At 36.5% G+C, this 22429-nt stretch overlaps 1 protein-coding gene across 4 annotated transcripts in view; it reads left to right on the plus strand.

Annotated features, from left to right (window-relative positions):
• Rock1 (Rho associated coiled-coil containing protein kinase 1) overlaps nucleotides 1–22429 on the plus strand; it is a 108409-nt gene that overhangs the window by 33967 nt on the left and 52013 nt on the right. For all 4 annotated transcript variants that reach the window (XM_027403636.2, XM_027403635.2, XM_027403637.1 and 1 more), the window contains exons 3-10: nucleotides 165–265; nucleotides 751–888; nucleotides 3984–4159; nucleotides 5234–5318; nucleotides 6540–6684; nucleotides 9005–9143; nucleotides 11690–11781; nucleotides 21133–21292. In XM_027403636.2, the coding sequence (XP_027259437.1) occupies nucleotides 165–265; nucleotides 751–888; nucleotides 3984–4159; nucleotides 5234–5318; nucleotides 6540–6684; nucleotides 9005–9143; nucleotides 11690–11781; nucleotides 21133–21292 (1036 nt within the window). The remainder of the gene's footprint in view (nucleotides 1–164; nucleotides 266–750; nucleotides 889–3983; nucleotides 4160–5233; nucleotides 5319–6539; nucleotides 6685–9004; nucleotides 9144–11689; nucleotides 11782–21132; nucleotides 21293–22429) is intronic.

The following is a 22429-nucleotide window of genomic DNA, read 5'->3' on the forward strand; positions in this document are numbered from 1 at the left end:
ACACAGAGCCTCATGAGGCAAGCACTTAACCACTGATCCATCCCAGCCCTAACTTCTAATGAAGAGTTGTTATTGCCTTTTTGTTGTGCTTTTCAGTCATTTGATTGTAAAGTAAGTAGTGTTCAGTACAATACTTTGGTGTCTTAATTATATTTTTTATACAGATAAAGACACAATAAATAAAATTAGAGATTTACGGATGAAAGCCGAAGATTATGAGGTAGTGAAGGTGATTGGCAGAGGTGCATTTGGAGAAGTTCAATTGGTAAGTTACTAAGAATTTTTATAAACAACTTTTTAAAAGTGAAAAACAAAACACTTGCCTGTTTAACAATCTTTGCAAAAATAATTGTTTTCATAAAACCTTTTCTTTAAATGGCATGCCTAAGGCATGAAAACCTTGGGTCAGATCTGGAGGTAGTAGGGAAGTGTTTTCCTTAAGCATTTCAGTAAACATCTCATGTCTCACAGGAAACTCCTTTCTAGAATTCTGTGGAATAAAGTTTTATGAACAGGGCAACATACATGATGGGACAGATTATGGGAAATATAAGGAATAGAAGATTTATTTATATTTATAACATTACTTGTGGTAATGAAGGTCCTGATACTAGTTAATTGGGATAAGTAAACAGAAACAAAGAAACAAAAACAACCACATTATTTAGTAAGTATTAAAGCCATGTTGTAAATTGTTCAGCAAAACATTGAGCTTTAAATGTTAACCAGTGGCTTGTTTTCAATTTTAAGGTAAGACATAAATCCACCAGGAAGGTGTATGCTATGAAGCTTCTCAGCAAATTTGAAATGATTAAGAGATCTGATTCTGCTTTTTTCTGGGAAGAAAGGGACATTATGGCTTTTGCCAACAGTCCTTGGGTTGTTCAGGTATGGTTTTGATCCTGTTTTCTTAATGTTGTACTAGTTTGTAAAAAACATGTCTGAGACATTTATTTTTTTAGAACAGTAATAATTTATTGGTGGTTATAAAATTGTCTAACATATCACTAATTTTGAAGTCATGAATTTTGTTGCGTTATCTTTGGAAAGTTCAGAACAAAATAATTGTTTTGTTTTGTTTTTGTAGAATTTAATCTGCTTTGATTTAAGAAATGTAATTTCTACCCTAACTTTAGGGTGTGTGTGTGTGTGTGTGTGTGTGTGTGTGTGTGTGTGTGTGTGTGTGTGTGTGTGTGTAAACATGAGGTCCTCATACCTTTTTAACTTCCTAGTCATGTAAATGTCTCTTTTATTGAAGTAAGAGAGTGGGGACATAAGAAGATTGAGTTTCACTAAGGCCCAAATAACACTGTGTTGGCCTTAAGTTTTTAGTGCCAGGGAACACATACCCCAATGTCAACATGGTGTAGCACAGCCATGGCCACAATACTGGAGGCAGAGGCACAAGGTTCTGGAGTTCCAGGGAACACCCTATCTCTAAAAGAAATACATAAGTTCTAGTAGTATTGATTGCCATTGGCCAACTTATTTAAAGTTCATGGGTCATGAATTTCCTTGCTTATAAATATGAAGCTGTCTTTAAGATCTTTTTGATCTAGACAGGATCTTATGCTAGGCCTCATACTTTTGTGTAGCTGAGGATAGCTTTGTACTCTGAGCCTCCTGCCTCTACTTGCTGAGTGCTGAGGTAATAGGTACATGCAACAAATGCTTATAACCAGTGAACCATCTCTTTAGCTCCCATATTTTAAATTTGAAGTCTCCATTTTTTGTCACCTGTGTATATCAGGGTTTCTTAGCTTCAGTATTACTAACTTTTTGTGCCAGGTAATACTTCTTGTCCTTTTTCTTTTGTTTTTGAGGAAAGGTCTCACTGTGTAACATTGGTGGCCTGGAATCCTATATATTGGTAAGGCCAGCCTGAAACTGGTCATTGGAGGCATATGTTGGAGTTGATAACTCCTGAAAAATGGATGCTTAGTATTATTTCTGTTAAAGATTTAGATATCTTCAAGTTTTATTTTATTTATTACATTGTATGTAAGTAAGGTAAGCTGCAACCAGAATAACAATGCTTCTTTAATTATGGTACTCAAGTGAGAAATTATACATTTACTCTGGGGTAGTCATGAATTAATGCTTTATTTCTCATCCTTACTCCTAAGTTTAGTTACTTTTAATTTCATGATCCATGGGCATATATTGTATGAGTGTTTGTGTGTGTGCGCAGGTGCATGTGCATTTGTTGAGGCAGGATGAGAACTAGTGCCATTTGCCTTCCTCCTTTGAGACAGGATCTTTCATTGATGCAGAATGCGGCTGGCCAGCAAGTCCCAGCTATCCTGTATCCATCTCCCCAGCCTGGAGATTACTAGTGAATGCCCTACATTTTCACATGGCTTCTAGGGATCAGACTCAGGTTCTTGTGTTTGTTGAGGCGAATGCTTTACCAGCTGAGCCATTGGTCCCTGATTAGTTTTTAAATTAATAAAAGTGGGTAAAAGCATTTGTTCTTGAAAACTTGAAGACATAAGTTCAAATCCCCAGCACCAATGTCAGCAGTTAAGAGCACTTCCAGCTGTTCTTTTAGAGGACCCAGGTTTAATTCCAAGCACCCACATGGCAGTTCACAACCATCTGTAATGCTAGTTACAAGGGATCTGATTCCTTTTTTTTTGGCCTCTATAGACACTAGGCATGCATCTTCTGCATAGGCATAATTGCAGCAAAAATACACACACACACACACACACACACACACACACACACACAAAGACTTGGATGCAACAACATGTGCCTGTAGCATAGCACTGGGGGGGATAGATACAGGCAGATCCAAAGAGCTTGTTGACTGGCAGCCTGGATGAAACAGCAAGCTTCCAGTTCAGTGTGAAAGCCCATCTCAGTGCTGAAAGTGATAGACGATACCCAGTGTCATGATCTGACACCAGCATACTAAATGTAAATCCACCACATTGAGCACAGACATGTCACATAAAAAACACATAAAATCAATTGAAGCAAGCCTGTTACTAAAATGATTAAATGCTATTGAGAAAATGAAATGTGAAGGCTTTAAGACATCTATGTAAGTCTGGTGGTGTTTTGTTCTGAAATAGTGTTTACTGAAAAACTGCTTTTTTCTTTTTTTTTAACTTAAGCTCTGAGCACACAATAGATTTATTCCCAATATTTTACGGTTTCTTGCTAATGATTTTGGTCTTCCTTCTAACAATCCAAAAAGATAGTTGTTGTTAGATGCACTCCAAGTTAGAGGTTATGTTTATTTATTTATTTTTGTTTTTTGGGACAGTTTCTCTGTGTAACAATCCTAGCTGTCCTGGAACTAGCTTTGTAGACCAGGCTGGCCTCGAACTCACTGAGATCCGTTTGCCTCTGCCTCCAAAGTGCTGGGATTACAAATGTGCTCCACCACTGCCTAGCAGAGGTTATGATTATTTTGTTCATTAAAAATGTGTTAAATTTTTTTCAGCTGCCAGGCATTTAGATACTAGTTGAGAATTAGGTTTGCCAAGTAAAATCAATTTACAGTCAAAAACTGTGATCAGTCAGAAACACGGAGAGGTTAAGCAAATTTCCAGAGCGAGGCAGCTAATGCAGAACAGTTAAGCCAAAGCCAAGTTCATGAGACCTGAGAGTTATAATGTTCATTTTAAAGTTAACAGTAAACTCTCATGTGCATGTTAAAAAATAGAAGTACAATATTTCATTGCTTAAGAAGTTTGTCCTTGTTGGAACTATTATAAAAACCTTTCAGTATAAAAACTTAGAGCTATAAAATGACTCCCGTTGCCTCTATGGAATATTTAGTTTATAGCTCTTTGGTGTGTGTGCATAGGATCCTTGTGGTGTTTATGTTTGCCCTAAGAATTGACCTGCACTTAAAGCTGTCCTATAGTTCAACCATTTACTTCCATCTTATAGTAGTATTTTTGTTAGGTATTAATATGAAAACAAAATGTTCCAAAAATTATTTTAATTATTTTTCTTTTAATTTGTAGCTTTTTTATGCATTCCAAGATGATCGGTATCTCTACATGGTGATGGAATACATGCCTGGTGGAGACCTTGTAAACCTGATGAGCAACTATGACGTCCCTGAGAAATGGGCACGATTCTATACTGCAGAAGTAGTTCTCGCATTGGATGCAATTCATTCCATGGGTTTTATTCATAGGTAAAGATAACAATGCTTTTAGTTTCTTACTTTTTGAAAGGAGTAGTGAAAGAGAACTTAAACATCACTTGATTAATATTTTCTATTCCTGGCCTACTTAATTTCTCCCCTATGACACAGGTGGCATGTTAGAATTCTAGTGCATTTAGCTTAATCTTGTTGTAAATATATTCGTTAATAATGTTAATCTAGTTTTATAATTTTTATATCATGTATTAAAAGGTGAAAACTATTGCCAGGCATGGTGGTGCACGCCTTAATCACAGCACTCCGGAGGCGCAGAGGCAGGTGGATCTCTGGGAGATCAAGGCCAGCCTGGTCTACAAATTGAGTTCCAAGACAGGCAGCTAGTGCTACTTATTACACAGAGAAGCCCTGTCTCCAAAAACTAAACATAAAATAAAAATTGTAAAGTGGTTTCCAAAAGTTATGTGATGAGTATTACTTTATTTTAATTTTTATTACCATATTACACATAATAGGTTTGTTATGTTTTTACTTCTGTTTAATGTATTTTGATCATATTCATCACCTGTTACCCATTCATGTCCTGTTCCTACTGATCTTCCTGTAGCCAACTAATCTCCCTTGTACTTTAGTATCTTTTTTCTTCCCTGTGACTTTAATTTGGGTTGCTTACAGGAGTGTGGTTGTGGGGTCATTTTCAGGAACATAAGGATTTAGCAGTGGCAATGCCGCTGAAGGAAATGTCTTTCATTCCCTAGGCAAACATTGGTGTTTCATTTGCCTTCTGTGTATAGATGATACGCATTTTTTTACTGAAGTTACTGATTTTATCATAAGAATCAAACTGTGAGCTACACACAGAGACCCTGTCTCAAAAAAACATAAAAAAGAAAAAAAAACTGCATTTAAAAACAAACAAACAAAAACCCAGTACGTAAAGGAGTGTTTTGATGCACTTGAGTCTCTGGGTGTGAATAAGAGCACATACTGATTTAGGTTGTCTCATGTAGGTTAAGGGGACTTGGTCTGAAGTACCTGCTTCATAGCCTTTGTCAGTGTCTGATCTGTTTCAGTAATACTCTGTTGTTTGTTTTTTCTCTCACTCAGAGATGTAAAGCCTGATAACATGCTGCTGGATAAGTCTGGACATTTGAAGTTAGCAGATTTTGGTACTTGCATGAAGATGAATAAGGTTAATTTTTAAATTCTAATTTTGTTTTGTAATTCAAGATAGTATTTCCTTAGAAAATGCTGTTAAAAATTCACTAGCCATATCTGTATTTGTCCAGAATCAACAGGACCATATTTGTTGTTCTTGTTACTGTGGCTACAATGTTGTATTAGTAACTTGTCAGTGGTTTATTTTTCCCTCTCTATTTGGGGTAAATGTAGATTGCTAGATTTACTAAATCTTTCATAACAGCTTTGTCATATATATTACTGGTAAGTAGAAAGGGGAATTAGTGCAAATGTTACTAAATGTTAAAATCATAAAAATGAATTTCATATGTTTCAGAAATATTTTATGAATAATTGCTGTCTCTTAAAATATACAAGATTTTTGTGGTTTAAGAGTGAGTTGTGGGGCTGGAGAGATGGCTCAGAGGTTAAGAGCACCTGCTGCTCTTCCAGAGGTCCTGAGTTCAACTCCCAGCAACCACATAGTGGCTCACAACCATCCCTTATGAGATCTGGTGCCCTCTTCTGGTATGCAGATATACATGGAGGTAGAATGTTGTATACACAATAAATAAATAAAATCTTTTTTAAAAAGTGAGTTGTAAGACAAACTCATGTTCGCTATTTGTATAATAATAATTTATATGTATAGCTAAAAGAGGAAATATGCCACCTTTCTTAGTTTATAATGGCTTATTTATATTTTACAGCAATTAGAAATATATAGTTATCATTTTGAGATATTGATTAAAAGGAAAAGCTACATAAAAACTATTGTGTCAACATTTAGTTTTAATTCAATCGAGTAGGTAAAAATAAATATTTTTGGAGGAGGGCATTAAAATGCAGATTTTATAGTTATTCCATGGTAGCACTGTTAAGCCCTTTGCCTTACACATGCTGCTCAATTTCATTTCTGTCCAGCTAGCTTTTCCCTATTTTTATCACAGTTCTAGCACAGTCAGATAGTTTGGTTAAAATATGATGAAATCAGTATTTGTATGTTGTGAAATGCTTTGTTATATAATCCTGTCAATCTCTTTGCCTTAGTTTGGTCTCTGCAGTTAATCTGCAGTCATTATATTGGCAGTTAGAAGAATAAGAAATGTTGGCATCTAGTGAGTACTACTGTGAATAGTGTGTTTTGGTATGATATTACATAATTCAGTTCTTCTTTAGGCTATTTTAAATTGAAAACAATTAAATCCTAATCCAGGCTTGCTTCTCCTTTTAGGAAGGTATGGTACGATGTGATACAGCAGTTGGAACACCTGATTATATTTCACCTGAAGTATTAAAATCCCAAGGTGGTGATGGCTATTATGGACGAGAGTGTGACTGGTGGTCAGTTGGGGTATTTTTATATGAAATGCTTGTAGGTGAGTAAAGGAGCTGTGCGCGTGCGTGCGTGCGTGTGATCAGTGCTTTTGTGCCCTGATTTTTAAATTATTTTATGTGTATGAGTATTTTATCTGCAGTGAATGTTTTGTCTGTGTGCCATGTGCATGCCTGACTGTCCTGCAGAAGGTGGGGAATAGAGCTTGGGTCCTATGTAAGAGCAGCAAGTGTTCTTAACTGCTGAGGCATTTCTCCAACTTCTGTTTTGTGTAAGCATCTTATGTTTTTCATCCTAAACTCATCACTTGGCTTCTCATAAAATACTATATTAAGCAGTATTAATTTGTGTGAAATAAACATGCTCCCTAATGTGTTTTGTCTGTGTTTTAAAAGTTGTTTATAGTATAACTTTGTGATGTTAACTGTTTTTTCCTTTTTCTTTTTTCTTTTAAATTTTTAAAATTCAAATTAGAAGCAAACAAGCTTCACATGTCAATCCCAGTTCTCACTCCCTCCCCTCCTCCCCCACCCCCTACCAACCCCTCACCTCATCCCCCCTCTGCTACCCAGGGAAGATAAGGCCCTCCATTGGGATTGCCAAAGACTGTCATATCATCCAGGTCAGGCTTAGGCCCTCCCCCATAGCTCCAGGCTGAGAGAGCATCCCTCCACGTGGACTGGGCTCCCAAAGTCCATTCATATGCCAGGAATAAATACTGGTCTGCTACCAGAAGTCCTGTAGATTGCCGAGGCCTCCTCACTGACTGCTATGTTCAGGAGGATCTGGATCAGTCCCGTGCTGGCCTCCCAGCCATCAGTCTGGGGTCCATGAGTTCCCTGTTGTTCAGGTCAGCTGTTTCTGTGGGTTTCACCAGATGTGTCTTGACCCCTTTGTTCTTCACTCCTCCCTCTTTGCACTGAACTGGGTTCTAGGAGTTCAGTTCAGTGTTTAGCTGTGGGTGTCTGCTTCTGCTTCCATCAGCTACTGGATGAAGGCTCTAGGGTGGCATATAAGGTAGTCATCAATCTCATTATTGGGGAACAGCTTTTAAGGAAGCCTCTCCACTATTGCTTAGATTGCCAGTTGGTGTCATCCTTGTAGATCTCTGGAACTCTCCCTAGTGCCAGATCTCTCCTCAAATCTATAATGGTTCCCTCTATTCTGATATCTCATCCTGCTCTCCTCTATTCTTCTCACAACTCAGTCTTACTGCTCCCCCATTTCCTCCTCTTCCTTATCTAAAATCCATATATGAGTGAGTTAATACCATGTCTTTTTGTAACTGTGTTACCTCACTCAGGATGGTTTCTCCTAGTGCCATTCATTTGCCTGTGAATTTCAAGATTCCATTCCCCCCCCCCCTGAGTGGAACCCCATTGTGTAAATGTACCACATTTTCTCTATCCATTCTTCAGTTGAGGGGCATCTAGGTTGCTTCCAGATTCTGGCTATTACAAATAGTGCTGCTATGAACATAGCTGAACAGATGTCCTTGTTGTATGAATGTGCTTCTTTTAGGTATATGCCTAAGAGTGGAATTGCTGGAACTGGAGGTAGACTGATTCCCATTTTCCTGAGGAATCGTCATACTGATTTCCAAAGGGGTTATACAAGTAGGCACTCCCACCAGCTATGGAGGAGTGTTCCCCTTTCTCCACATCCTCTCCAGCATAAACTGTCATTGGTGTTTTTGATTTTAGCCATTCTGACAGGAGTAAGATGGTATCTCAGAGTTGTTTTGATTTGCATTTCCCTGATGGCTAAGGATGGTGAGCATTTTAGACTCCTCTATTGAGAATTGTCTATTTAGTTCTGAACCCCACTTTTTAATTGGATTATTTTGTGTTTTGGTGACTGGCTTCTTAAGTTCTTTGTAAATTTTGGAGATCAGTCCTCTGTCAGATGTGGGTTGGTGAATATCTTTTCCCATTCTGTGGGCTGCCTTTTAGTCTTATTAACTGTGTCCTTTGCCTTACAAAAGCTTCTCAATTTCAGGAGGTCCCATTTATTAATTGTTGATCTCAGTGTCTGTGCTACTTGTGTTATGTTCAGGAAGCGGTCTCCTGTACCAATTTGTTCAAGGGTACTTCCCACTTTCTCTTCTAATAGGTTCAATGTGGCTGGATTTATGTTGAGGTCTTTGATCCATTTGGACTTAAGTTTTGTGCATGATGATAGATATGGGTCTATCTGCAGTCTTCTACATGCTAGCATCCACTTATGCCACCACCAGTGTGTACTTTTAGTTTAACAAATATTTATTTTTTTTTAACCAGGTAACTGATAGATTCTTTCTTGAAAATATGTATTTTTACAAATGTATTTCTTTGACTTTCATTTTTTTCTGTCAATTTTTTCAGGTGATACACCTTTTTATGCAGATTCTTTGGTTGGAACTTACAGTAAAATTATGAACCATAAAAATTCACTTACTTTCCCTGATGATAATGACATATCAAAAGAAGCAAAAAATCTCATTTGTGCCTTCCTTACCGACAGGTAACTAATTTTGACACTGTGTTTCCTTTAGTTGTTGTTATGTGTATACTGGGGCTCCAGCATACAGGTTAGCCCTACTCTCCTCTCAAAGCCAAGTTGTCACACTTGCACAGCATGTACTTTTTCCTGCTGAACCATCTCATCAGCTTATGCACTTCTTTAAATTCTAAGGTATTCCCTCTTATCTTGCCTCTCAGTTTTTAAAGTTCTTTCATGAGAACTATTGGAATTTAAAAGCCGATGTCTTGAAAATTACTTACGATAATGAAGCCTGACAAAAGGTTAGGATATTGTGATATCCTTTTTGGCTGTCAGCTTAGTGCATACGAACAGGCGGCTAATAGCCAGATAATTTTTCTTTTGTTGTATTTTAACTTAATTATAAGACTGATAACTATTGAATCTTGGATTTTTTGTTTTTCTTTCTTCCCACAAGGCTCAGGCTGTCCTGGAATTTACTTTGTAGACCAGACTTCCTCAGACTCAAAGAGATCTACGTGCCTCTGCCTTCTGAGTGCTGGGTTAAAGATAGGTGACACCACACCTAGCTGTACATTTTTTTTCTTGATGCATTAAAACCTCTGAAATTTGTGTGCATCTTTCATCACTGATTTGCACTAATGGAAAGCATATTCCTCTTAGTTACAAAAAAGTGATGATACACCAGTTTTGATTTATACTAGTTTTGATTTGGTGGTATATAGTATTAAAATTAGTGCCTTTCTTATAAACTTAGTTATGGCTGTTGTGTTTTCCTACTGCAACAAGTGTTTATAAACAGATGTGATTTTGAAACAAAAAAAATGGAACATTTTATACACTTTTGTAGTTTACTGTAATATTTATGTTTGCAGTTCTGGAAATTGACCCAGGACTTAAGATATACAGGAAAGTAGGGATTTAGTTCAATGGAGTACTTGTGTAAGAACTTGGGTTAATTACTTTGAATGCACAAGACAGAATCAAATAACTTTGTAAGATTACATTTAATGTTGGTTGTATATTCCTAATTTAAGTAGCAACAGAAGCCTATATTTATATATATTTCAATTTGATCTTTAATTAAAATTAATATATCTTGAATATGTTCTTTAGAGCTTGAAAGACACAGTTCAGATTTTTACTTTTTAATGTAAGTAACTGTCTTGTGTTGTATGTTTGGTGCTAGCCATATAGAAATAAACAAGTTACATGGCATCTGCCTCAAGTAACCTCATAGTTCTCTTGGGAGAAATAGACAAACATTCTACAGTGGGAGTTACAGTGAGATAAGTACTGTGTACCCATGAATGTAGCCTGAGAAATCGAGTCATTGAAAGATGCTAACAAAGTGTTACACATATAAAACAATGTTTGTAACTTTTGAAAAAATCGCCAAAAACACCTATTTTCACTGTTTTAGTTCATTATGCCCTCCAAAAAGAGGGTAGTGGTACTTGTGGATTTTGTTTTTATTCATTGTTAAGTGTTCCTGACTGTTTACTGCAGACTGAGCCCAAGACATTGTTCAATCTTATGTGCTATGCCACTGGACTACAGTCTCAGAGTAGTTTCATCTGGCCTTGAGTTTGTAATTCTCCTTCCTCTGCACTTACTGACAGGATATAGTCAAATCCCCCATGCTCTGCTTTGCCATTAAAGGTTTTCATTGATTAAAAAGGCTGAATACGCCGGGCGTTGGTGGCGCAAGCCTTTAATCCCAGCACTCAGGAGGCAGAGGCAGGTGGATCTCTGTGAGTTCGAGGCCAGCCTGGTCTCCATAGCGAGTGCCAGGATAGGCTCCAAAGCTCACAGAGAGAAACCCTGTCTGGAAAAAAAAAAACAAAAAAAAAAAGAATGAATAGGGTTTTTGTTGTTGTTTTGATTTTTTGAGACAGAGTTTCTCTGTAATTTTGGAAGCTGTCCTAGAACTTGCTCTATAGACCAGGCTGGCCTGGAATTCACAAAGATCGGCCTGTGTCTGTCTCCCTAGTGCTGGAATTAAAGTTTTGAGCCACCAGCTGAATAGTTCTTAAAAATAAAGTGGAAATTAAAATTTTAAATGTTTCTGGGATCTTTGGTAGAATTTGGTATGAATTAAAGTTTTTTACACAAAAACTTTATACCACAAATTTTAAAAACAAGAAAAGTCATTGTGTTTGACTTGTCATATAAATCTTTTTGTCTGGGTTTTCATTAACAATGAAAAATAGGAATAAGTCTGCTTTTTTATTGTTTTCCTTTCAAAAAAATTTCTTTAATGTCAATCTGCTGTTTTTCTGAAATTTTTGCTGATAATAGATTTTGGTTTTTTCAAGACAGGATCCCTCTGCATAGTCCTGGCTGTTGTGGCACTTGCTCTGTAGACCGAGCTGGCCTCTAACACAGAGATTTGCCTGTCTCTGCCTCCTGAATGCTGAGAGTAAAGGCATGAGCCACCACACCCCACCTGATAATTTTTAAGATGACAGATCCGCTGAGATTTGTTGTTCTGTCACAAAGAAACCTATACAGGTTATAATAAGATCTTAAATGATTTATTATGTTTCCTCTTCCTTTCTATTTAGAGAGGTGAGATTGGGCAGAAATGGTGTAGAGGAAATCAAACGTCATCTCTTCTTCAAAAATGATCAGTGGGCTTGGGAAACACTCCGAGACAGTAAGTTATTTTTTTTTTTTCCCTTGGGCACTCAAGAGTGTTTGAAAGTAGTTGTAGGAAGTTTAAAGTGCCTTGCTAAATATTTGTGTATAGTTGATGAAAATAAGTTCACAGTGCTTTATAAAAATTGTCTAAGCCTAGTTAAAAAGAATATTTGATAATGCTGTAGAACTTTGTGGAGCTGTGCCTCTCATGTTACTTGCACATACCATACTGGTGGAAATAGAGTTGGGCTCAACAGTCATAGTTGATACTTGATCATTTTTGAGTTACTCTCCATATAGAAATAACTATAGGCTTAGTTATTTCTGTATGAAAAAAATCAGTAAGTAGGAACAATTGGAATCAAAATGTTTTCCCAGTTGGGCGGTGGTGGCACACACCTTTAATCCCAGCACTAGGGAGGTAGAGACAGGTGGAACTCTGTGAGTTCAAGGCCAGCCTGGTCTACTGAGTGAGTTCCAGGACAACCCCCAAAGCTACAGAGAATGCCTGTCTTGAAAAACAAAACAAAAAATGTTTTCCCCTGTTAAAAGACTAGTTTTCTCTTATTTTAATTAATACTTAAGGTATAAGAAGGCTATGTTACTGCTAAGTACAGATTGTAACTCAGTTTTTGTATGGACATTGGAACTTCTGGTATACTTGATTTGAAGATTGCAGTTGTGAAATAAATACATAGTATGCTAGAAATTTTCAGTCATTGTAGAATATTTCCTTAGTTTTTATAAAAGAAAGTTAAAGTTACAAGGTGATCTGAAGAAAACTGTACATAAGTTATATTAATATGATGTAATAGCACCAAAGATATTCCAGATTTGGAAAAATTTTAGAATTTTCTTTCCTTTTTATTTATCAGAAGAATAATGCTGCTATGTCATAGTCATGTACTCTCCTGGATTCTGTTAGGAACATTAAGAGTGTGGAATTCATGAGACAGTGGTAGTTTTTACTTGAAGGGTAAATTTTTTAATTAATTTTGAAGAAATGGGTTAAGGATATTTGCTAGTTTTAGTGGTATATTCTAGTTATCAAAGATTACTAAACAAAGTAGTTACATATTTTTATAACATATTGTCCTAAGCTAGAAACTTACCAAGAAGAAGGAGAAGCAAATTACTCTAGAGGCCGATAGATTGTACTATAGCAAAAAGTGTCATTGACTGTGTACTTACAGGCTTATTAGAGAAGCTACAGCAGCAATGTGACCTTGGGAGAACTCAGTAACAGTTACACCTAGGGAAAAACCTGCTCAAATGATAGATGGGATACTATTATTGTGTTTAGGCTGCAAGGCTAGACAGCAACGAGCAGGAAATGAGGCAGATAGTTACACTGAAAAGTTTTGTTCTTTTATTCATGTATGCTTTTAATAAATTTAGAAAGGTTAAAAAAAAAAAAACTAAAAAAGTATATATGGAGACCGAAGAGAAGTATCTTTTGAGTTGTTTTTGATTTTTTTTTTTTAAGAATTAGGAAATATTCAGGTAACTATAGAATAACTACATAGTAAACCATTTTAAAAATTGGATGGTTCTATTTCTCTTTTGGCTTGAAAAGTTGGTATTAGGCGGAAGAGAAATATTTGAATCCCTATTTCAGGCCAAGTATGATTTTATTCCAGGCATTTGTCCTGACCTGCAGGACGTCAACTTGGGGCAAGAGAGTCAGGGATAGGGAATGGGGACAAGAGACACAGAAAGAAAGACCACAAAACAGGGTTCTGATCAAGTGGCAAACTTTACTTTTCTCAGGCTAGCTTATATAGTCGGCCGAGCAAGATATGGGGAGGGGGTAGGATGGGTTGTTTGTGAGGCAGGTGTTAGTGTAGGCAGGATATTAGGAAGCCACAAAGAGGATGTTTGGGAGGGTAAAGAGTTTATGAGTAAGAGGCCCAGGAAGGGTTGCCTAGGTGACTGAGCCTGTGGGTGGAGGATTGGGTCAAGTTGTTTCTTTTCTTGAGCTGAGGTTCTAAGGAGCTGCTATGTAAAGGTTAACTATGTAGCCTGCCAAGCATGGCCTAGGATCTCATGCCAAGCCGTGAGATTTGGCTCCCAACAGGCATTGGAAGAAACAACAGTGTCAAAGTTTCCCCTTGTGCAGCTTACAGTTGTATGGGAATTGGAGTTCAAATCCATGTCACTTTATTATAACGCGGCATGTCTTTCATAAAACTGCTTTTATCTATTTAAAAAGTGGGGGGAGGACTTATAGCTTTAAAGCAAATGACTTTATACTTAATAATTTATTGCTGTCTTTTGTTATTTTTTTTTTTTTTTTTTTTTTTTTTTTTGGTTTTTGAGACAGGGTTTCTCTGTGTAGCTTTGGAGCCTGTCCTGGCGACCAGGCTGGCCTGGAACTCACAGAGATCCGCCTGCCTCTGCATCCCGAGTGCTGGGATTAAAGGTGTGCACCACCAATGCCGGCTGTGATTTTTATTAGTATTGTCATTTCTTTATATTTTAAAGAGTTGTATTGCTTTCTGTTTTCTAGAGGTTTTTTGTTATTGCTGTTGTTTTGTTTGTTTGGTGATACTGAGAATCAGGTAGAGGATTTTATGTGTTCCAGACAAGCACTGTACCACCAAACCACATGTCTATCCTCACAGTTTTGTGGTAGTCTTTGTTAGATTCAGCATACTTAGGAGCATTTTTATAGTTTTTCTTAAACTTTATAGGCTCTGCTCTGTGATTATTGGAAAACAAAAAGCTGTAGAACTACTATAATTTTTTTATCTTTCCCCGATTCCTGAGTCTTTATGGCCTTCTCCTAAAATGTCAAAATTCTTTATTCTGAACTGGACTTAATGAATTAAGCTTTAAATAATTATATATAATGATTATAATTCCTTTTGATGATTCCTTTATTTTTAATAACTGGATGTTTGCTTACATGTATGTATATGTAATGTGTGTGCCTGGTGCCTACAAAGGCAAGAAGAGGGTGTTGTATCCCTGGGACTAGAGCTGTAGATAGTTTGCACTGCCATATGTGTACTAGGAACCAAACAGGCTCCCCAAGAACAGCCAGTGCTCTAATGGCTGAGCATCTCTCCAGTTCAAACTATTATTACTTTTAATACTTTTGAGTTTCCATTTTTCCTTGGTAAAATTGCTTTTCTTTTACAGTTCATCTAGTTTTATAACTCAAAATGTTTTAAAGTAACCGTGACAATTAGTCTCCTAGTCAACCTGTTTTTCTCCATGTCTCCTGAATCTATTCACCTTTTATTTAAAGGCATAAAATTTAGATTATAAGATTACTTTTATATCTACTTGAGACAGAGTTGAAGAAGTGACAGGAGTATGAGATTAAGTTAGAAAACTGGGGCTGGAAAGAAGGCTCAGAGGTTAAGAGCACTGACCGCTCTTCCAGAGGTCCTGAGTTCAATTCTCAGCAACGACATGGTGGCTCACAACTATCTATAATGAGATAAAGCACTCATACATAAAATAAATAAAGCTTAAAAAATAAATAAATAAATCTTTAAAAAGAGAGAGAGAGAGACACAACTAAAGAAATGAAAAGACCCTCTTCCCCTGAAGAACCTTACCACACCACAAGCCATTGGCAATGCAGGGATTCAAATCTACATCTGTGTGATTTTCCAGCCTTTGATCATTTTAATATTTTGTTCTATTTAAAGATTTTTCTCCTATTTAATAATACTTACAGAAAAATAAGGCTTCAACATGTTGACAGTAAACTTTTGTGTGGAAGTACATGATCCGATGTTTATTACATCCAGTGTTGTGTTATAATGCTGTTAACCATAGTGTGGTTACCTGCAAAACATTTCCTTATTCATCATCTCATTGGAAAGAAAGTACTGACATTGCTTAATCTACCTGTAGCTGGTGAGAAATACATGAGGTACCAGTGACAAACTGTCTGCTTATGTCCTTTCAATTTAGTAAGAAACAAGTGAGTTTTATTTATTAAGACTCATACACTCTCTCTGAATTTTACACTCTCATGGTAAAAACTACTTAGTTAATAAGGAATTTAGGGTCTAACTTGCAAGTCAGAGCTTTTTAAAAATTTAGACTTTGTTGACATTGTAATGGATTCATTTTTGTTTTAAATAAGTATTTTTCCTTTGAAGGAGTAGAGTGGGCATGACAAAATCCTTTACTTTAGTCATATTTAACTTGTATCAGCATTAAATATATTCACATTGACATACAACATCATCATTGTGAATCTCCAAAACTATCATTCCAAATTAAGAATCTTTATTCATTAAATCTAATGTCCTTTCTTCTTTCTCCAGTTGACCCACATTAAGAAATGTATAACTTTCTGTCTCTATGAATTTGATTATACAAGAGATACCCTTATTTAAGTAGAACACCATAGTATTTACCTTTCTATTGCAGGCTTGTTTGACCTAGCTGATATCTACCTGTCTCATCTATGTTGCAATGTCAGTCATGGTTTCCATTGTTAGTATGTATGCCACATTTTGTTAAACCCATTTATCAGTCATTAAATATTTAGATTTCTCCACTGTCCAGCTATTCCTCGACTAATGTTAGTATAGAAATATATTTATTATGTTACATTATAGCTATTTTATACCTTGCAGAGTATATATAGATGCTTGCAGAAATCTTCAGTCTTGAGTATCACAACGTGGAATTTAAGAACCATTTGCATTTCCGTGTTTTTGAAGAATGGATCGTTACCCACTCTGATGCCGCTCATAGTGGCTTTGGTTTGCAGCTTCCTAATGACTACTGATGTTAAACACCTTTATGTGTGGCCATCTATATAATTTTTTCTTTTCCCTACTTTTAATTGGTTCAGCTTTTATTTCTAATTATTATTCTATGCATTTTTAAAAGTCTCATGAGTAAAAACTAGGTCGTTAGTAAATAATCCTGGCTTTTATATTAATCTATGTGGTTATCTTTCCTTTTTTTAATCATATAACTGATTACACCTTTGACTCTGTGCATCTTCATGTGGGTCTTTTGGAGGCTTCCTTTATTTGTATTCAGTTCCCTAGATATTTAAATTCATGTATTTTATCAGATTTGGGGAGTTCTGGACTTTATTTCTTTAACTATTTTTCCTGCCTCTTTTTCTCCTTTTCCTGCCAGAACTATTAGGATGTACATGTCCAGTTGATGGTGTGCCACAGTTCCTTTAGGCTCTGCTTACTTTTTCATTTCACTGCCAGAATTTATTTATTTATTTATTTATTTGGTTTTTCGGGACAGGGTTTCTCTGTGTTGCTTTGGAGGCTGTCCTGGAACTAGCTCTTGTAGATCAGGCTGGTCTCGAACTCATAGAGATCCACCCACCTCTGCCTCCCGAGTTCTGGGATTAAATGTGTGCCATCACCGCCTGGTTACTGCCAGAATTTCTATTTGGTTCCTTTTTCTATTTCCTGATAGTTAAGGCATCATTCTCCTGCTTCTGTATGGTTCTTATAAAATTGTATTTAGTAATTGAGATGTCTCGGATTTTTCAATGATGATTTTTAACATTTTTTTTTTCAAAAATGCCCTGTGAATGAACCATATATTGCTTTAAAAATACACATGTATGCCTTGTAATTTTTTTGTCAGGAGTCTGACATTTTGAATGTTACAATGTTAGCTCTGAAATTAGACTAGTCCTTTAAGGATTGTTGGTTATTGTTGCCTGTGGGCATTGACTGTCCAAACTCATTTTATAAAGTTCATGTCCCCTGTCTATGGTCTCTGTTCTGTTAGCCAATTACAGAAATTTCCTGAAACACAAAATTGTGAGCACCTGTTTTTTTTTTTTTCTTACCTTTATTTTGATTTTATTAATTTATGTGTATGTGTGTTCACCTGTGTGTATGTATGCATACCACATGCATGTAAATAAGCATTAACAAAAGCCAGAAGAGGGCATCAGCTCCCCTGGAACTGGAGCTAAAAGTGATTGTGAGCCACTTGATGAAGGTGCTGGAGACAGAACTTGGGTCTTCTGCAAGAGCAGCAAGTACTCTTAACTGCTGAGCCATCTCTTTGGGTCCACAAGTCCCTCTCTTTTTAAAACATCCCCTGCTTGTTTTAAGGTGTTTATTAGATCATATGGTTAAGAAAGTTGCTTCTGACAGTTTTTGCTAAGAAACCTTTACTTCAGTAGAGAGAGGTGTTTTGGGGATTCCCTGTTAGTTTTGTTGATGCTCACCAGGTTATTGGCTGGCTGTTTGTTTATTTTCCTTTTTTGGTTTTTTGAGGCTGGGTTTCTCTGTTCCTTTGGAGCCTATCCTGGAAGGTGTTCTGTAGACCAGGCTGGCCTTGAACTCACAGAGATCCACCTGTCTCTGCTTCCCTAGTGCTGTGATTAAAGGTGTGTGCCACCACCGCCCAGCTATTGGTTATTTGTTAACAAAGCCTGTTTATAATTAAATACTGTTGACAATAAGCCACTATTTCTCATGTGATTGGGTGGCACTATACACAGACAGTCTAAACATCTCAACTCTGAAGAGAGATTTTAGACCTCTCCCAGGATGTCTTCACTTACATCTCAACAGTTTTTAAAAAATAGCAGAAAAACCTTGACACATTTAAAACTACTCTGATGGGCAGGTAAGGTGGCTCAGTAGGTAAAGTTGCTTGCTACCAAAGGCTGATCCTTGAATTTTAAACCAGGATCACCGTACCTACAAGTTGTCTTCTGACCTCCATAATATGCCATGCTATGCCATGGGCATGTATGCACACATAAGTATAATAAAATATTTTTAATAATCAAAAGGAAAACCAAGTACACTGATAACAGCAAGAGAAAATACGGCACATTTGTTGGCTTCTTTAAAATATTCCTATATGATATTTTTTCCATTTTAAAATATTAAATATTAAATATTTTAATTTATATGTATGAGTGCATGCACATCTGCACCATTTAGTGCCTGTGGAGGTCAGAGGGCATTGGATTATTCCCCTGGTGCTGGAGTTATGGGTTGTTGTGAGCCCCTGTGTAGGAGTTGGGAACCAAACCTAGGTCCTCTGCAGGAGTAACAAGTGCTCTTAACTTCATCTCTCCAGCCCCAAGTTTTATAGTTTTGTTTTGAGCAGGGTTTCTCTTTGTCATCCTGGCTGTCCTGGAACTTACTTTGTTGAACTTGAACTTAGAGATCCTCCTGCCTCAGCTTCCTGAGTTCTGGGGTTAAAGGTGTATACCACCACACCTGGCACATTTTCTTTTCTTTTCTAATTTTTATTTAAATTAGAAACAAGCTTGTTTTCCATGTCAGTCCCAGTTCCCTCTCCCTCCTCTCCTCCCCTACCCTCCACTAACCCCTTAACCCATCTCCTTTATGCTCCCCAGGGAGGGTGAGGCCTTCCATGGGGTATCTTCAAAGTCTGTCACGTAATTTGGACCAGGGCCTAGGCCCTCTCCTGACTACATGATAATTTTAAAAAGTTTTTTTAGCTTTAGCAGTTGACTAGATAAATCTGTTTTGTGGACATGGGAGCAGAGCCTGTTGTCCTTAGCATTATAAAGCTGTTTAACAGTATTCATGGACTCAGATGCCAATAGCATTTCTCCCTCTATTCATGATAGCTGCAGTTGTGTACATTGTCAACTGTTATTTCAGTGGACAAAAAAAGTTCAGATTGAAAGCTATTGTTTTAAAAAGTAAATTTGCCAGGTGTGGTGGTTCACAAATTTAATTCCAAGCACTCAGGAGGCAGAGGCAGGCAAGTCTCAGTAAGTTTAAGGCCAGACGAAGCTTCACAGTAGGACTCTAAAAAGGAAGGAAAGAAAGAAAAAAAGAAAGATTGGTTGATTGATTTATGATTAGTTTTGCCAAGACCATAATTTATTCCTCACTTTGCAAATCAGACAGTTGCTATTACTGGGATGATGACATTATCTAATTAGGAAATTCTTTTGACCATGAAAGTGAGTGGTAGAAAGGCCCCTCCTTCCCCCTTTGTTGTTACTGTTAGTTAATGTTATGGCTTTATTGGACTAACTTGTTGGCTTTGTTCCAAAATTGGCCAAATAGTTTTTTTTTTATTATTTTTATATGAATTAGAAACAAGACTGTTTTACATGCCAATCCCAGTTCCCTTCTCCCTCTCTTCCTCCCCTACCACCCCCCAACTAAAACCCTACCTATCTCATACCCTTTCTTCTATTCTTCCCCTGACTCAACCTTTCTGCTCCCTCATGACCTCTGCATCCTTCCTCTTCTTCCCTTCTCATTCTCGTAGCTCCCTCCCCCCTCTTCCTGTGCTCTCAATTTGTTCAGGGGATCATGACCCTTTCCCCTTCTAAAGGGGACCTGTATGTCTCTCTTAGGGTCCTCCAACTAGCTTCTCTGGCAGTGTGGATTGTAGGCTGGTAATCCTTTACTATGTTTAAAATCCACATATGAGTGAGTACATATCATGTTTGTCTTTTTGTAATTGGGTTACCACACTCAGAATGGTTTCTTTTAGTTCCATCCATTTTCCTGCAAATTGGCCAAATAGTTCTATTGCCTAAGGTTGAACTTGATAAATATTTTTCTTGCCTGAATCCCAGTGATTCAGAAGAAAAAAATAGCTCCTTTATATAAGAAAGTCCATGAAAGAAGATCAGTTGGTTTTGCTCACATTCATCTTTTTCTCTAAAGAAAGTGAAATAATTGTGTCAAATGTAATGATCCAGTATTTTCTTGGCTGCTCTGTCTTTACACTAAAGATTTTATACTTTAGTATCATAGTCAAGCTCCAGAAGACATTAGGAACATTAATTTCTTGTGGTATTTTCTCTTGTATTATGAATATTTAAACAGTTCCTAGGGTTTTACATTGTTATTTAGGTGCCCTTTAACTTTATCCCATCATGAATGATTTCCTACATCTTCTATTTCTAGGACAACTAAGAAATAACTTTTATTTCTGGTTTTCTGCATGACAGATTAACAACTTAAAAAAAAACTATTCAGCAATTAAACCTTTTTTTTAAAAAAAGTATACTTTGTTGTGTTCTGTAGCAAATCTTAATTGCTTGCAGCATTCAACTTAATCTTGAAGCATAAGTAACTGAGTGTATAATCATTTTCATTTAATTTTGAATTCTAGTAAATCTTAGTATTATAGAATTTAATGCATCTTATGTTAGGGTTCACAAGTTATTTAGAAACAAGAAGCCATCAGTATTTAGTGTGGAATTCTGTTTACTTGCTTTAGATGAAGTCTGTTTTGTTGCTCAGTATCCTTGAACTTCTGAGCTGAAGCACTCCTGACAACCTCTTGAGTAGCTGGGACTAGGCACATGCTACTGTGCTGAGCTGATGTAGATCTCTGATCCACAATATTTGTATACTAAGTTTGAAAAGAACAACTACTTTCTTTCTGCTTTTAGCTGTAGCACCAGTTGTACCTGATTTAAGTAGTGACATTGATACCAGTAATTTTGATGACTTGGAAGAAGACAAAGGAGATGAAGAAACATTTCCTATTCCTAAAGCTTTTGTTGGCAATCAACTACCTTTTGTAGGATTTACATATTATAGCAATCGTAGGTAAGTATACTAAGCAGTAATTTAGGGGTAAGTGATAATTTTTTATATTCACAAAATTTCTTAAGACATCTACATATTGTTAAATCTCATTCGTGTTCAGAATATAGTTTTTCAGGAAAATCTATATTGAATTATGTAACATATATATTTTTTAAAGACTTATTTATTTATTATATATACAACATTTTGCTTCCATGTATATCTGCACACCAGAAGAGGGCACCAGATCTCATAATGGATGGTTGTGAGCCACCATGTGGTTGCTGGGAATTTAACTCAGGACCTCTGGAAGAGCAGTCGGTGCTCTTAACCTCTGAGCCATCTCTCCAGCCCCTATGTAGCATATCTTAAAGTGAAAAATAACAGATGAAACAATACTGTTAGTACTGATAATTCAGTCACTATTTTTATTTAAAGAGTTATGGCTCAAAAATTTTGGAACAACATAAGACATTTCTTCACCATATTGATGCTACTAAAAGCCCATCATAATTAGTTCTTGAAAAATTGTTTCCTCCAAAAGAAAAAATATTGAGTGACCATTCCCATGAATGATGTAACATCAAATAGTACCTATTGTGTAATGTTGGACAAATAACTGTAACCTTTAATGATTCAGTCCCCAGAAAATAGGGATAACAATAATGATAGCAGTGGCTCCTGCATAATTCTTAATTGTTTAAGGGCTACATGAATAAAATTGTAGTAAAGCACAGCTGTGCTTTGCATGGAGTGAGCACTCAGTGTTAGCTCTTATGACCACTGGTACCATCTGCTGTTAGTACCTGATAGACATAGCTTTACATGTACTTAAGGCATAAGCTTAACCTTTGACATTATTTCATTGTGCTGGGCATTCATCCATTCAACGAATATATTTGATATCTTGCTCTTTATCACATGTATGATCCATACTATGGTACATTATAAGATACGGTGCATATCCAGTGAGAAAATGGATGATCTGTACAATATAAGTTAATAAGTTCTACTCAATAGAAACAAAGTGCTAGACCAGTACCAGGCAAACAAAGCACATGACAAATCTTCTGGTTTAAATCTGCACATCATTGTTGTTCATTACTTCAAACTTTTGTTTTCATCAATTTATTCTTCATGGTGTGGTTTTAAATATGT

Source organism: Cricetulus griseus, chromosome 2, assembly GCF_003668045.3.
Source record: "Cricetulus griseus strain 17A/GY chromosome 2, alternate assembly CriGri-PICRH-1.0, whole genome shotgun sequence".
In the NCBI taxonomy this organism is placed as follows: domain Eukaryota; kingdom Metazoa; phylum Chordata; class Mammalia; order Rodentia; family Cricetidae; genus Cricetulus; species Cricetulus griseus.